The sequence below is a fragment of the Accipiter gentilis genome, chromosome 8, assembly GCF_929443795.1.
Source record: "Accipiter gentilis chromosome 8, bAccGen1.1, whole genome shotgun sequence".
In the NCBI taxonomy this organism is placed as follows: Eukaryota; Metazoa; Chordata; class Aves; order Accipitriformes; family Accipitridae; genus Astur; species Astur gentilis.
In genome coordinates this window covers 11,525,087-11,542,281 of record NC_064887.1, presented here as the reverse complement: position 1 = coordinate 11,542,281, position 17,195 = coordinate 11,525,087, and the positions used below count along the sequence as shown (strand labels likewise).

The 17,195-nt window shown below is 40.2% G+C and overlaps 1 protein-coding gene across 1 annotated transcript in view; it reads right to left on the bottom strand.

Moving 5' to 3' along the window:
- Nucleotides 1-200: 200 nt before the first annotated feature.
- The window catches only part of TESK2 (testis associated actin remodelling kinase 2), an 85,710-nt gene continuing 68,715 nt past the window's right edge, over nt 201-17,195 (bottom strand). The window contains exons 6-11 of the mRNA XM_049807631.1: nt 16,955-17,037; nt 14,299-14,374; nt 12,575-12,658; nt 11,352-11,438; nt 7,812-7,947; nt 201-5,126 (exon numbers count right to left, since the gene is read on the bottom strand). Coding sequence (XP_049663588.1) covers nt 4,114-5,126; nt 7,812-7,947; nt 11,352-11,438; nt 12,575-12,658; nt 14,299-14,374; nt 16,955-17,037 — 1,479 coding nt within the window. The 3' untranslated portion in view covers nt 201-4,113. The remainder of the gene's footprint in view (nt 5,127-7,811; nt 7,948-11,351; nt 11,439-12,574; nt 12,659-14,298; nt 14,375-16,954; nt 17,038-17,195) is intronic.

Sequence of the window (17,195 nt, the reverse complement as noted above, 5' to 3'; positions counted from 1 at the left end):
TGGATTTAATAGTGTAACACTTCAGTAAGATGCAGGAGAGAAATAACACTAAAGGATGACAGTTCTCCCTGTTTATAATTCAGCACCAAATAACAGTGAATACTATCTTAAGCCAGGTATTAATGTAATCCATAGCTTAAGTAAGCATTTGAGCCAGCTTTTTTAACCTAGAGTTGCCCTCTCAATCACAAGACTCAGACCATGATTTTATTTTTATTTTGAAAGCAAGTTGGGAAAGTTTACAAAACCTGACCAAGAAAAAATTATGAAAATATTTAACTGGATTCATCTTTGGTTACTTCTTATTGCAGTTCCAATAAAACATACACCATTTCTATCTTTCAAAAAAAGTCAGAAGGTCAATCAACATAAAAACAAGATGTGCTTTCTTTACATATTCATAAATATCCACAATATTAGAAAAGTTGTTTTGCAAAGATTTTTTTTCTGGCAGTGTTAACTTACTATTATACACAGGCTACAAACTTGTTCCTAAGCCTTTAATTACAAGTTGAGCTATTTACAGACTGCAAAATATTAAGACGTAAAACTCCTTCATAAATACGAAAATAGATCATCTTGCAAAGATCTTTATACTTAATCAACTATCTGGCTGCCCCTCCTCCCCCAAAAAAAAGGTTATTTGTCTTGCATAGAAATGTAGTGACATGCAATATAAACAATAGCATTAAGTGCAAACAGGAATTATTCAAGTGTCTTTAGTTGTACTGGCAAAAAATACCAATGCTCTGTTACACATAATACATCAATGCCTCTCCAACAAGTATAAGTCTACTATAGCCCCTTGTCTGCACTGCTTTTGAGGGGCAGCAATTCACATGCATTCTCTTAGTTGCACTTTATCAACCTGCAACCACAACAAAAATAGCTTATAACAGACATTTAAATGAATTCAACATAGAAAGATTTAAAGTGAATTTTAAAAATCTTTGATCTCTTCAGGGAACCTAGCAACATGTAGAAAGTGTTTTAAAAGAGCAAGGACTGCTCCCGTAAGAAAGTCAAAAATCATGATAAAATCCAATCACAATAAAACTTTGTCACATCACTATAAAACAAGGAGTTTGCTGACCATATGTTCATACTCATGTTCCATCAGTAGCTGTCAGAAAATTGCCCCCAGTAGAAAAGCACCCTCAGGTAGGCAGAAAATCTAGGGGTAGTTACTAGGTGCAACCTAGATTGAGCTTTACACAACCAAAGGGATGAGATGCAGGGAATGCCAACTGCATCCAGACCCTTGGAAACACTAGATTTTAGCAAGCACTTAGTTGTTTTTAAATGGCCTTTTACTCCAGTTTTATATACATGCCTCTTTTCCCATGCAGACCAAGAATCCAGGAAAGGCCTGAGCTGCTATTCCTTGGTGTTTCTCTTTCTGACATCTCCGCCTCAATAAAAAGAGCTAAAAAAGTTAAGAGATGTGCCCTATTCATGTCAGCTGGCTGTGCTTAGAGTGGATATTTAAGAAAATAAAATTTTAGCCATGCTGCTTTGTAAGAGAGCTACTCAGGGCAGGGAAGCATTTTAAGAGACAGTGGTGTAAGAAAACAGATGAGGTCACTGTGATGGGTGCCACAGAGGTACCCCAAGCCTGACTGCACAAGCTTTGCAGTAAGTGTCAGAGAGGGCAACAGGCTTCATGATAAGGTGTCAGCGCTGACTATCAGGGCTAATGCAAGCCACAGAGCAGCCAGAGGCATTCATGTGCTCTCCGATGAGGCTGCAGGCAGTTGTAGGATGCTGGACAGCTTCCTCACAGCCTGGTGATCCAGAAGTAAACTATTCCTTATTATTGCTTGCTTGTCTGAAGTCACACCCCTAAATGCATCTTGTGACAACAGAAGCTGGTGCTGATGGTTTCCCTCCCAAAAGACTACAATTGTATAAAAGATAAAAAGATTTAAAAAAAAAAAGCAGGCACCAGGCAGGCAACTAGCTGGCAATTGAGTTCTGCTGACTGTTTCCCTGTCCTCAAAGGAAATTACACATACAGTGCCAGCCATACAAGCTGCTCTGCACTCTGCAGACAGGATACACAAGATAGACTACTCTACAGATCAGCACCTTCAAGAAGCAGAGAGATGTGGGCCAAAAAGGGTGATCTTGCTAAGCATAGGCATTTTCTCTTTTAAACTACTAACAGCTGCCAAATCTGGCATGGACTGTGCTAAGTAACTCGGCAACACTGGCTTTCTCATTTAATTCTTCGCAGCCACTGCAAAGGGAAAACTGCTGCTCAGGTTAATACATACTTCACAAGAGGAAGTCATAATTGTAACTCACAGAACAGTTACCTACACCTCTGGCAAGATAAGCATCTCAGCCAAGAAAGAACTAAGGCTTTCTCCTTCATCCTTTCTCTGAGATAGGAAAAGAGTAGGAATAGTCTGGCTTCCATCAGAGACTAGCTTACATTTTCCATCCTTACAAGAGAGCAGGAAGAGTGTAACAGGCTACCTGGGTGAAATTCTGGACTCCACTGAAACACCATCTGCTCAGCAGGCATGCAATGCATACCTCAGTCAGGAATGATAATGTAGGTTAAAAAAAAAAAAAAGAGAAGAAAAAAAAAAAAGAAAAATCCGATGCTGTTGGGACAACAAGAGTGGAAAAGGGCAGGATGTTGCACAAACATCATCACAGAACAAGTTTTCCCATACATTGCATCCCAGAGCAGGGATCTCTGATGCTAGTTCCAGCAAGAAGCATTAAAGCTTATGCTGCTGCTTCTTTCACATGCACCTGCTGGTGGAGGGAAGAGAAAAAAAGAAAAAAAAGAAAAAGATCATCCTATTCAGTGACCGGAGAAGCCAATGAAGACAACAGCTTCTTTCTGTAAAAGAAAAACGTTAATTTGGGACAAGCTAATTTTCTTCACTTGACAATTCAAAGCCCTTCTGTGAGTCTACTGCCTATCCTCTCCAAGAGCACTCGTGTGGCTGCAACACTGCTGGCAACTTTCCCTGAGCAGGGGATTCCTGTCCTCTATCAAGGAATCTGGTTTTAAATAAGGAGCCATCATCACTGCAGTGATATCAATGAGATGTGATGTTGTACCAAAGAGGGAGGTGAATGTGACCCTTCTAGCTTAGTGGTAAGTCAACTGTGATGTAGATATTGGACTTAACTATTCTGCAGAAACAGATTATGATGTCCATTCGGCTCTTCAGAGGTAAGAGCCCACCCCCCGCAAAAGCTCAGTACAACTGGTACTTTCACTGGCAGTTTCTCCAGAAGCCCAGAAATGGCAACATCTGGAATACAGCTCTCCTCTTGTGCCCTCAGCAAGTCTTCCTCCACATTCAGGTTGAGGTACAGGCAGAGCTGTGCAAGGAGAGTAGTGCTTACCACATCATGCTTCCCTGCACTAACATATTACACATCATTATCAAATCCCAAGGGAAAATGAAACACCGGGGAACAAATTCTTCTTGTTAATTGCTAAGTACTCGTCATGTGACTCAGCCTGCAGACTGCGACCAGCATAAGGGGTTTTGTTTTTGCTGCTTTTGAAAGAAGAGCTTGTTTAATGCTGCAACAGCATTCACAGCAGCCCTGGGACCAGAGAGCATTCCTATCTGCTCAACACAGCTCTGAAAGATCTCTGTGCCTGTTTCTAAAGAAGAGGCTCCGACTCACATGCTCTGCTGCAGAATATTAATGCAAAATCTGCAGTGGTTTAGAGCAGCTGTTCAGTCAGAGGAAGAGGGAAAACCTAAGGGTCACTCTTTCTACCCAACATGGAGCTTAAGGCCTTGAAACACTCCATGCTGGAATCCAGGTCAAACTGTTTACACGGTGCCTGCTCTGGCTGCTGTCTCTTGGAAGGACTGTGGGGCCCACATGGCCATTCTCGCTGGAGTAGTTTCCCCTCCTAATGCAAATCAGGGAAGGGAATAAGCAGTTTGAAATAAAGTTAAAATAATCAGTCTTCTCCAGATGCTGTCTTGCAGCTATCTTGTTTGAGAGCCAGTTTCTACCATCTGCTGAGTCTCTTTCAAATGTGAAGCCCAGCACTATAGAAAAATAGAGTTTAAGTGACTGGGAACAACTGTTCCCTCAAGGACACATTCAGTTTGAGCCCTCTCTTCATATGTCACAAGTTGACTGAGTGCTGCCACTTGCTGAGATGTTGGAGGAGGTCTGAGACAACAGGGCAGAACCATCCCCATCCTGCTCCCTGAAGGGCCATGCCTCTTTCTTCAGCTCAGTGGAAGGACTAACACTGAACAGAGGCTTTGTAGACTCTAGTGGAGTATTTTTCAGTAGGTCATCTTCCACCTCCATCTCTTCAGAAGGGAGACAACCTGCAAACACTTGTGAGGAGCCATGTCCCTCAGAGTTGACTGAATTCTCAACTGGGAGCTTTTTGTAAGATAGTGGCTCAGGCTGGGTCAGCACTAATGGTTGATTACATGCTGGATCTCCACTTGTGTTCTCAACAGGGCAAAACCCGTTTTCCTCCTGGGCCACTGGCACATCTGAACAGTCCATATCCTCTTCTTGTCCTGGTACAGGAAGAAATTCTGGCCTGTGAGACTTGGCTTGAAAGGGGGGAATCTCTGACACACCATATTTACTGCTACTCAAGAGTTTTTGCCGAACCTCTGCACCTAGCTGGGTTGGGTCACACCTGCTGACCGTTGAAGACAGTCCCCCAAACAGGCCGTATTCCTTGTGCGGCAATTCAGGAGAGAGCGGAAGTGATCTGCATCTCCTCCCAGGAAGGAGGGAAAATTCTTGCCAGTCTGTGCTATACGCCTGCCGGAACTGGGACTGGCTGGCTTTCAGGCCTCCACCTGCCTCTGGTGAATGCAAGTCAAACACCAGGGAAATCACAGACTTGCTTGGCATGTCAAAGAATTTGATCTTCCCACCCTTGAGGTCCTCCCGGGCACTGAAGGGATTAACTTTCCGGCCTAGCCCTTTGTTTGGCGTATAGTAGGGGTCCTGCACATTTATCTTCCTGGAAGGCTTGCGGGAGAAGATATCCGACTGGCTGCGTGACAACCAGATATTCCGACGTGGACGGGGTGACTTGGGTGGGATCTTATCATCCAGTGAACTCAAACGTTTTACTCCTGGTCCTTTTTCCATTGGCCCTGAGTAGAAGAAGAGAAATACTCTTAGCTTAAAGGAGCTACATACCTGCATATCTGCTCACTCACAGAGCCTTCACGACAACTGTAAAGAAAAAGCTGCATTTCTCATGTTCCAAAGTATCTTCCATAAGCACATGTCTGCTTGTTCCTTACAAGTTCCTGCACAAACACAAACACACCATTCTCTTCTCCTCAGTATATTATTGGTTTCAAACATGGAGGTTTAGCAGCACTGTCCACAGGACCTTTTAAATGTAAGGCAGTCAAAACTACATTTAAAATATTCTCTCCTCTTTACTCACGCCTCAGGCTAATTAAAAGTCAACTTGAAGACTTGTGGAAATGCAGATTCAGTTAATGCCATCTTACTTCCCTGGGCACTGAAACTGGACTGCTTCTTTATCATTTTATGATCAAATTTGCCACCCACATTATGGGGGATGCTAATTTGGCAAGACAATGTTGTCTTCAGACAAAACAAAGGAACAGAAACTGTATAAAAATTTGGTAGGAATGAGGAAGTCTTTCCCTCTTCTACCCAAACCCTGTATTTTAGGGGCCCTTCAAACCTCCTCACTGCCAGTGCACTGACAGCAGAGATGGCACAGGGTGGTCTTGAAGAACAATTTGCATGCTTCTAGATTTATCATCCTGGCTTCCAGCAGAGGTTGCCCAAGATCTGTTGATGATACTGAGCATAAAAGAGAACAAGTACAAAACATAATTGCCAAAGGAATTGGGACTTTTTCACCCTGATGGGAAAAGTCTAAGACCAAAATAAATGCCCCTCCTGATACCATGAAGAGTTTAAATCATTCCATCCCAGCCTTCATTCAGTACATTATCCAATACAGAAACTAGGGATATATGAAGAGTTTGACCCTAATGAATTGGAGTTAAAAAGTTGTACATATGAGTGTGTGTGTATTTATTTGCGCACGTGTGCGCACACACACGTGTGTGTGTGTATTTATATATAAAAATGTCCTGGTTTCAGCTGGAATAGAGTTAATTTTCTTTCTAGTAGCTGGTATAGTGCTATGTCTTGTTGGAGTCAGTATGAGAAGCATGTTGGTAACACACTGATGTTTTAGTTGTTGCTAAGTAGTGTTCATACTAAGTCAAGGATTTTTCAGCTTCTCATGGCCAGCTGGCAAGAAGGCTGAAGGGGCACAAGAAGCTGGGAGGGGACATAGCCAGGACAGCTGACCCAAACTAGCCAAAGGGGTATTCCATACCATGTGACATGATGCCCAGTATATAAACTGGAGGGAGTGGGGCTGGGGGGGGGGAATCACTGCTTGGGAACTAACTGGGCATTGGTTGGCAAGTGGTGAGCAATTGCATTGTGCATCACTTGTTTTGTATGTTCCAATCCTTTTATTATTATTGTCATAATATTATCATCATCATCATTATTAACTTCTCCTTTCTGTTCTATTAAACTGTTCTTACCTCAGCCCATGAGTTTCACTTTTTTCCTTCTGATTCTCTCCCCCATCCCACTGGCTGGCTGGGGTTAAACCACAACAATAAATAAAAGCTGTATCACTAGAACAGGATGGGAAAAATCATAGTTGTTCAGGAAAAGATGCTAACTCCTTGAGTGTTTGGAACATGCATCTGCCACTGGCTCTCAAGGTGCCTCTGTGGTAGAGCAATAACAGATCATTTCCAGAATAAGCACATACAGATTTCTGCTTTTCCCTTTAAATACTGCCACAGTTTAAACTGTAGTCACTCCACCTAGGAAAGACTATGCAAGTCAAAGAACAGCACGTAACACTTCTCCAAGAAGATGCAAATCTGACATGTATGCCAAAAGAAGAATGCCAGGAAAATGAAAAGAAAAAAGAAAATACAAAACAAACCACCATGCAAACAAACAATTTTCCTTTTTAACTCGCATCTCCTTTAGATGCTTTCCAGATGTGGGAGAACTACCACACGCATGCACTCCATGTGGTTTGAAATACAGAACTTATTTCAATCTATAACCATATTACAGATAGATAGATATGTATATATATTGTGTATTTATAGATACACAATACAAGAAACTGTTTTTACTGTACTCTAAGTTTCCAGTGCCAGAAGTCTACTAACAAAGATACCTAAGTCAGAATATGCCCCAGCCTACAAGAACTCTTGCAGTATACCCCCCACAGCAGGTGGCACTAGACAGCTTTTGAGAAAGCCCTTCAAGGCCAACATTCCCAAGCAGATCGGGGATTCATCTTTTCCCCCAGTCTTTCAGAGTATTGCATCTTCTCTGCTCTTCCTCATGAAGGAATTTAAGAAGCTTCTAAGTGTTACATGTAACATACACCAAAGAAATTACATATATGGACTAAGTATGGCAGGAACAAAGCAGAAATTGATAGATTTTCATATACTATTAGCAACTTACAAAACCATTTCCAAATAAACTCTAAATTCCCTCTCAAGAGCTTGTGGGCAGAATCTTTTGAGGCACTTGAAAAAACAGTGAGCTTTTTTTTCCCAAAGGACACTCTGCAGTACAAAGTATAGAGCATTGTTCCAGAATAATTTTCAGGCTTTAAGTAAAAGTGATTCATAAGCTGAAAATAATACCATATATAGCTGAAATCCCAGTCTTCAAAATATGAATTGTGTCTTCTTGCTATTAGCCTGCAGCAAAATTTGTACAATACAGACACTTACCTTTGGGTTTTCTTTCACTGTTGTCAAGGTTCAAAAACTTTCTCTCTCTCTCCGAGTCCTCATTTCTCAGGCGGTTTAAAACCTCCTCCAGTGTTTTGACAATATCAGCAAATGAAGGACGCAACTTTGGATCCATCTGTGAATGCACACAAATGAAATAAGTTCATGTGGGTTTGTCCCCATGCTATTCTACTTACACATGGACAGAGAGACAATCTGAAGGAACTGAGGAAATTCAAGACAGTTTTAAGAAGTGTGTTGTCATTGCAAAAAAACTAAGTAAAGCAGGGGAAAAGTAGTATTCTGTCTTAGTTTATGTCTATTATACCCCTCACATTTAATTATCAAGTTGTAAACATTCTATGAAGAGGATGCATTTTAAATTGAAAAGGTGGGAAGCTGTTAGATTCAGGGCTTGCAAAGGGGTTTTGTTTGTTTGTTTGTTTTAAACAGCTTTCATAGTTCAAGGACTTCTTTCTGGACTCCAGTTCTCAGTCAGAGATTATACGTCAATGTTACTTCAAAATGTGCCTGAAGCAATAAGGATTAAAGAGAGCAACTTGGCTATGTCATTCTCTAAAAGTTTGTAATTCTTCCATCATCTCCTTGTGGCTTCAATTAAAACCCACCTAAATGACATTGCTGATTTTAAAGTTTAAAATGTTATATCCTTCCATCTGTTATTAGCCTTACTACTTCGTGTACTGCTCTGTCTTGTGAGGAGGCAAGATTGGTTATATAATTTGACAAAGTAATACAATAGAAAAAAATCCATCTTTGCCCAAGTAAAATATCCCCCCCTCCAGTCATCAGTATGTAGTCAGTTTGTATTTATCAGTATGTATTTATTTATTCACCCTAGCAGAAACAGATCTCTAAACAAAGTCCAACACTAAAATTGTACTAGAGGGCAAGCAGCTGTAATTTAAGTAGTAACTTAGAAGGAATTTCATCATTTTGAACATTGACCCTGTGCGTATGTTACAGGTTTAACTACTGTAGGTAGCAATGTCTAATTCAGCCGCTGAAAATTAACCTCATTACACTATCAAGAAAGATTCCACTTGACCTGATTCCTGTTTCCAGCCCTCTAAAGGCTTTTTCAGAGTGGACAAGCCCAGACAGATCTCACCTCTAGTACAAAGGGAACAGTGGTGCTTTGTATACAACAAACCCCAAAGACCTCCCTGATAATTGCCTTGCAGGTCCTATGAGATGGATCTTTCTGAAGCAATCTAGTATGAACAGCAACACAAGGTAAAGGGCTAAAAATTCATATGTACAGTAATAAAAACCAAACAAATCACACTTGAAAAGCGCAAGAGCAGCAAGAAAGTTGTTCTAATGCAGCAGCTGGAATTTCCTGGCATAGGAAAATATCTTTTTCTGCTTTCCCTATGTCACTGAAAGAGTAGGGCAGGGGCAACACCAAAGCATACACTCTGTACTCTGACAAATTTACTAATTTGGGAAGCTTAGCAAGCTGCTGCAAGCTATAGGAAGTAAGAAGAGCTCTCTGGCTATTTTAATTTGTGCTAGGTAAGATCCAGGATGAGAACAGCAATGGAAAAGTGACTCAGAGCAACATTTGCCTCTTCCTCCCTGAGCAGTCCAGATTTCTGTTCAAATGGAACAGAAGGTTCTTCCTCAAGGCAGCAGTTGCCCACAGCTCAGCTCCTGCTGCTAAGTTTTTTGCATGATCATACATGATCACGTTTAGTAGGCTTATAGTTGTTGGGGAGTCTTGAGTTTTAGACTTCCTTGCATGTACTTATTTAAAAAAACCAACATATTGTAACAGCAAATAGAAGAAATTTTAATCCACTGCTCATACATGTCAGTTTTTACTGATTTTCTTAAATTGCCCTGAAACACATTTCCTGGCTGTATAAAACCCCAGTGGTTTGCACATTAGTTCAGCTGATCAATACAGTTTACACTGTTTGTTGACCTATTAAATAATAAAAAGCTATATAAATGTCCATGTCTAAAAGCAAATTATCACACAGTTCACCTACTACAGAATTACAGCATGATTAGGAAGATACAAGAAAGCCTTATCTGTTCACCACCTTTTTTCTTCTACTAGCTAAGTGGTAAGTGAATTACAGCATACCCAACACTGAAATTGGCATATGAATGGCTTGATAGCAAGACAGTGATTTCCACTTTCAGTCCAGGGAAGGGGCGTTTATTATAGAGGAAGCAGCATTTGACAATAATCAGTAGGAGAAATCCTTCTTCTCTGAACACACCAAAATCTTACATGAGAATATTAAATCAGTCACTTCTCCTTTCTTCATGAGTAGTTTTACACTGAATTTCACCTATGCTGAAAAACTGTGTTGAATCATGTACCATGTGTTTGGATACAGTATGATTTCTGGAGTCTACAGGTGGGAGTTGAGATTTCCAAAGTCAAATTCTACCTCTAGCCAAACCCTTTAGTGCTTACACAGTCAAACCACTTCATAAACATGAGATTTTTAGAATTAAATTATGCTATCTTGTGTCAAGAGCGGCAGTCACCCCCACCTGCTCACATCCTCACCTTTATACTGCTCTTCCCTTGAGCACGTGCAGTTGTACTAATACAAAGTAAAGAAAGAGCTCAGGACAAAAACAAGCATCATGAGCATGGAGAGATGAGACTTTTCTTACGAACACCCACTTGCACACAGTGCTGGTATTGGCTCCAGCATGGTCTGGTTGTGGAGTCCCAGGCAAAGTTTTTTGCAATAGAAGTTGAGGCAACTTCTAAAAATTAAGTTGTGCAAAATGGACATTCCCAACTTCAGCTAAATCTGGTGGAAGCTCAGGTTCTCTTACTTCATATAAACCAGTTTAATATACAAAGGCACTAGCAACTTCTGTTATGGGATAACCCACAAAAGAAATCACACTTCCTTGGAATTTTCACACCGAGGAGCCATGAACTATCACAGTTTTACTTGAATAATTGGCAGAAAATTTACTCCATACAGCGCATTGTCTATAGCCTTACTGATATTAAATCATTTGGGTCCAAGTTTGTTTTTCTGGAACATAGGCTAGGGATTTGAAAGTTTATCCCACTTTCCAAAAGGCAGCATGTAGAAACTTTAGAGTAGCTTAGTGCCTGCTCTTGATCTGTTTGTCCCCTCTGTTTGTGAGAACAACTCAGAATTCTTTCTTCACAGCTCAGTAAGTCTGTACAAAATAACAGCTGGATTTTGTCAGCCCGAGGGCCAGCCAGTGTCAATAGCATACAACTGGTTATGATCTGCCTGAGCAGCCTGCAAGAAGCTGTTCAGTGCGCCAGACCTGTTTGTTTGGCGTGACAGAACACAGAATCGCAAAAACACAAGATAGACCTTTTGCAAGGGGAAGGGAAGGATTATAAAGACTGCAAGGGACCTTCTAAATTATCAGAACATACGCTGCTTTTATTAGGTAGGCTCTGCAAGTCTCTTCTGTAAATGCTTTAAGCTCTATCTTCAAAAGCCAGAGGGATTTAGAGAACTCCAGTTTAGGCCTCTCCCCTTCAAGTCAGATACTCACATTACAGCAGTTGAAGGCCAGCTGGAGGAAGTCAGGAGGACAGTCTCCCACCATGTGCTGGAAGGCATCATAATCTAATCCAAAATTCTGTACAAACAAAACCACAGCACAGAGATAAATGAGGTCTGCTATCCGGCCCAAAGCATCTTCTTTTCAGGGGGTCCCTACATGGAGTTATCAGGAATAACCATGAACACCACCTCTCAGTAGCCACATACAGAGGATTTTGAGAAAACTTCATGCATACTCTGAACTGCAGCATTCCCAGTGGGGATTACTTGATACAAGATACCTGTAAGAGAATGAGCTGACTTCAAAGCCCATCTTTCTTCCTGGACTCAACTGCAATCCATTGCACTTTAAATATTGCCTGTGTGGATCTGGAAGCAATATCTTATACTATGATGTTTCACCATGGTGAGTTTCACAGTTTAAATTAACAGCCTGCTGTAAAACCAGAGGCTTCACTATGATGAAAATATATCAATTAAAATGGTTAATTTTTCAGTGGATGATAGACTGGTAATACAAATTATCCAGTTCCTTAAATACACTTCTGTAAAATCTGAAGGGCAGAGAAACAAAAGGATCTCTTATTTACTGCAGTTCAAGACCTATGCAATTTTGTATTTTCAGAACTGGAAGGGGATAGACAATTTGGAAGACACCCCCCCCCCCCCCCCCCAGAGGGCCAAAAGCTGCCCTGCAGATGGGTCTCAGCCAAAAGGTAACTAAGGAAAGTAAGAAGTATCTTTGATTAGTCGATTCTAGCTCAGATCCACAGTGCTCAGCACAGTCTATACAAAAATAAGGGTGAGCTTATTTTAGCTGCTGCTAACATAGCTCCTGCCCCTTCCACAAGAAGGGGCTGGCTGCTTAGTGGATGCAGTGTGCCAAAAGTACTCTGTTCTGAAGAAGGCAAGAAATCTACATGAGCTATCACTCTACAAAAGGAACGTCACTGCAATGCAATCAATGTTCTGCCAGTTAGGGGCAGACAGGATTTCCCATGAGGACTGCAGCTGGACAAAGTCTCTGTGAAAGCTTCTTCAATGGGGCTTCTTATAGTAACAGCACAGAAGAACAAAACCCTTTTACAGGCTATTTTTAATGTAACACCTATTCACCGTATCTGTGGCAGCAGTGCCAGAAGTTCTAAAGGCCAGCCATTATCATGGCATACATAACCGCCTCCCACCAATGTTATAAATGTAACCACTCACCTCTGTGCGAGGGAGATAGTCTGGATCTGCCTGTATTCTTGCTATAATCTCACACAGAATTATACCATAGGAGAACACATCCGCCTGAGAGAGAAAAAAAATAAATAGCCACATGGTTCAGCTATGAATACTCAGTGTTGTTATCTGCCACTGAGTTTATGCTTACCCCAAACAGTTATCGTGAAACAACTAACCACCACAGCCTTACACTAAGCAGCATTTTCCGTGTGAAGAAACACATGCTCACAGTAAAGCATTCTTGATGCACAAACAGCAATAACTTTAAAACTCGGTTCCAAGAAAAAAAAAACCAAAACAAAAAAACCCCCAGTAAACCATTCTTAATTCAGCAGTGTAAACAAATAAAAATAAAATTTAAAAATCTTTCCTTGCATAAAGAATGGTGAAATTGTATTTGATGTCTTACAGATGAGAGTAAGTAAAAACATAGCCAAAACATTACATGCCTATATATCACTGTGGTTAGAAAAATGGGTTTAGAATACACATGATCCCAGCTTATCCAGAACATTAGTGCTGTTTTTAAGAAAAACTACATTTTTCTCATCTCACAGTTCAGTACCTCTGGAAAAAACAGTGTCTTTCCCAAAGCTTGAGATATCTAATAACATTGTATACCAGCATCAATTTCCATTGAAATTTCCGTGACACTTAGTAATCACTTATCTGACTACCCCTGGAGCTGCACAGTTCCTCAGATTTCCACCCACCTGAATTTACCATGTAATAAAATTTAGGGAAACATGGAATATAAGTCTATAGTGCAGAAGCCGGCATCCCTCATCCCTTACATATCAGGCAAGTTAATATGTCACCTTTCATTCTGATGAGGTATGAGACCTGCTTCCTCTTTAGCCCTCCATGCCCTAGGGTTAGTGAAGAATGTGGCACCATAGATTTGGGTACTTCATTATTAATTTAGGTCAACTGGAACTCTCAAAAAAGCTTTGAAATGGTAATTATTACATTCATTACCGAGGTAGCTACTGCTTTCCTGCAAGTTAAAAGTACCACCAATTAAACAGATTATTGACTACTAGCTATAAAAAGGTACAGGATGCGGGCTTTATCACAAAAAGCTGCACTTGCAGGGCTGAAGTAGACTACGTTACACGTGGGAGAGAAAATCCTGTGTAAAGAAGAGCTCTATTGAAAATACTATTTCTAAAATCCATGTGCGATCTGATCCTCCTCTGAAACAAACATTTCCCAATGCCACAAATAGCAAAACTTGGAAATACCTTTGGAGAACATTTTTATCCAGACATCTTACCTGGAGAAATGTTGATTATTTTTTTTTTAAATTAAAATAATTGTACAAGTTTACATACAGACCTTTTACTTCAACCGAGATTTCACATATGGTCATGAAAGCAACCTCACTACATTTCTCATGAGACTTGGTTAAATTAAGTTGTGTTAGCTCGACAAGCCATTACCATATTTCTGCATGTGGGGTGTTCCAGAATGGAAATAGCATAACAGTAAATTATGGTAAAGGTAATTCTATTTCTGCATAAGAATCCACAACATGAATTGAAATATTAGCTATTCAACTCACACACTCCCTTAGTCTGAATGACCTACTGAGTACAGAAATGTCACAAATGAAAATAATAATAATTTTAATATTATGGAAATTCTAAATCTTGTATTGCAGAATAACATCTGGCAACTAAAGTCCATTTATATCATGTACCTACCTTTTCATTGTAAGGTTCATCTCTGAGAACTTCTGGTGCCATCCAGAAGGGTGAACCCACCACAGGTAACTTCTCACTATATATATATATGGGATAGATGTGGGGGGGAAGAGGGGGCGGGGGGAGAAGAACCATGAATTAAATGCTCAGGCATTACTTTCCATAACTCTAAGTATTTGCAGAAGCTTTCACCAGGGGGAAGTCAATACAAATGTGTTTTGTAACATACTGTATTTTACACTGGTTTCCTACTGGAGTCACTGAAACATTCAATAGCAGGAGGAGAAGGTGGAAGAAGATGAAAGCTTCAAACAATTACTCATATTTTATTTCCAGTTTCTAAGTGCCTGGCCACTTAAAAAAAAAATTTCTTTTATTTTAAGGTCATGGCTGTTCAATAGTTTCCAAACTCATGGCAGAGTTGGCTCTTTCATCTATACATAGAAAGGTTTGGGACATCAGTTTCAGGCTAGATGTCAAGCCCTCCATTCATGCATGTCCTGGTTTTGGCTGGGATAGAGTTAATTTTCTTTCTAGTAGCTGGTATAGTGCTATGTCTTGGATTCAGTATGAGAAGCATGTTGGTAACACACTGATGTTTTAGTTGTTGCTAAGTAGTGTCATACTAAGTCAAGGATTTTCCAGCTTCTCATGGCCAGCTGGCAAGAAGGCTGGAGGGGCACAAGAAGCTGGGAGGGGACATAGCCAGGACAGCTGACCCAAACTGGCCAAAGGGGTATTCCATACCATGTGACATGATGCCCAGTATATAAACTGGGGGGAGTGGGGCTGGGGGGGATCACTGCTAGGGAACTAACTGGGCACCGGTCAGCGAGTGGTGAGCAATTTGCATTGTGCATCGCTTGTTTTGTATATTCCAATTTTATTACTATTATTATTATTGTTGTCATTGTTATTATCATTATAAGAATCATTATTATCATTATTATTGTTATTATTTTCTTCCTTTCTGTCCTATTAAAACTGTCTTTATCTCAACCCACAACTTTTACTTTTTTTTTCCCATTCTCTCCCCCATCCAACTGCAGCAAGCGAGCGGTTGTGTGGTACTTAGTTGCCAGCTGGGGTTAAATCACGACAATGCAGCAAGATGTGCGGGTATCCATCCCTACATGTAGACCAATAAGCAGCTCTTAAAGTATTCAGCACAGCCTGCTTGCAAACTGTATTTTTAAAAAAAAAGTCAAGATTGACCAGATGAATCCTTTAATAGAGAAAAATTAAAAGTAATCAGAATAAAGCCAATTTGAAAAATATGCAATGTTTCCACGTGGCTGAATACTGGGGCCTTAAGAAAGGCCTCCAGTTTGCCACCCAGCTGACCTTGAAGGAATAACTATTAAAAAAAAAGGCCTCTGAAGGCCTCGAAATAGCATGGCTTGCTAGCCAGCAAACTGGAAACAACAAAACAGCATTTGAAAATGGAGGTAAGACTAGATCAAACCAAAATGGTGGCTAATGTAATGGTTTTATTATGTTGTTTGTTTTAGTATCAAGCTACCTTAACTTTAGCTATTACTGTACTCTCAGTTTTCAGGGCATCTCAAAACTGGGTATTAAGAACATCTTAAGGCACCTGTGGTGCCTTCCTGATTTTGTGATGGGTTCCTACAAATACAGTTGAAGCTTTCAGCCCATTAAAGGGCAGAGATTCCACTGCAGCATACAAGATACACACTGGCTGTACTTATCAGTAGTTTGGAAATTAAGATGTTCACTTTGTTAAGCTTTTAGATCAATATTTCATCAACATTAATGCAAGCCTTCAGACCTCCCAAGATACATTTTTAGGATATGTGCAGTTTAAAAACAGTGCATAGCTGAGAGAAACTTCTATTGTTTTCTTTGCAGTCAAAAGAGCTGAAGGGTTTTTATTTATTTTACACAGAAGAACACACTGGAGAAAATCTGACAGCAGATTTCAGAGGCAGAATACTCTGAAATACAGAAGTCAATATACAGAGAGAACAATGAAATCCTTGTCCTTGATCTCCCTAACGGAGGGATGACAAAAGGACTATTTCCAATTGTGACAATAGCTTGTGACAGTCACCTGTGCATTCCTCAAATGAGTCAAGATTATAATTTCATCCTAGGGAAAGCAAAATGGTGAGCTACTATTAGGCAGTAATTTTAATATCTCTTTGTTATAAACCTGGATTTTAACAACTAACCCAGAGGTTAAAGAGAATAACACTGGAATGACACTGAATATTGCTTATGAAAATGGAAAGAAGCTAATTAAAGTTGTTTGGAATCAACAGAGGACATGTATCACAAAATCATCCCAATCCAGAACGCTGAACAGTATTTTTGTGTTTGCTTTGTTGTGGGGTTTTCTAAAACCAGAATTCCCAAGTACGTGCTTAGAAGATTTACTGAAAAGCTTGAGTAAATCCTCTACTCACTGGAGCATTTTTGAAGAATAAATGTCACGACTAAACCTATCAAAATGGACAGTAATTAAGGCTGGAACATTTTGGTCATCCAGCCTGCAGTTCTAGACTGAAGACTAAGGATATTTTTTGCAAATTTTGTATCAGAACACAATATTGGCCTCAGGAACCTGGCTCATTATTGCTTCTGACCTGCAACTGCACTGCAACTCTCGCTGTATTTTTATTAGTTCACATACCTGTGATCAGGAATTTTCTCAGCTAAACCAAAGTCTCCCACTATTGCTGAGTATCCGTTCTCATCATGTTTTATTAAGCAGTTCTGGAAAAAAAACCACAAAATCAGAAGAGTTATTGTCTGGGCATGAAACCTATATACTGTTTGTTTCATTTATTTTTAATCTGGCACAAGACTACAAGATATTGTTCGGAAGACATTCATCTATGAGAACCTTTTGTCTGAAAGCAACCACCCTTTCC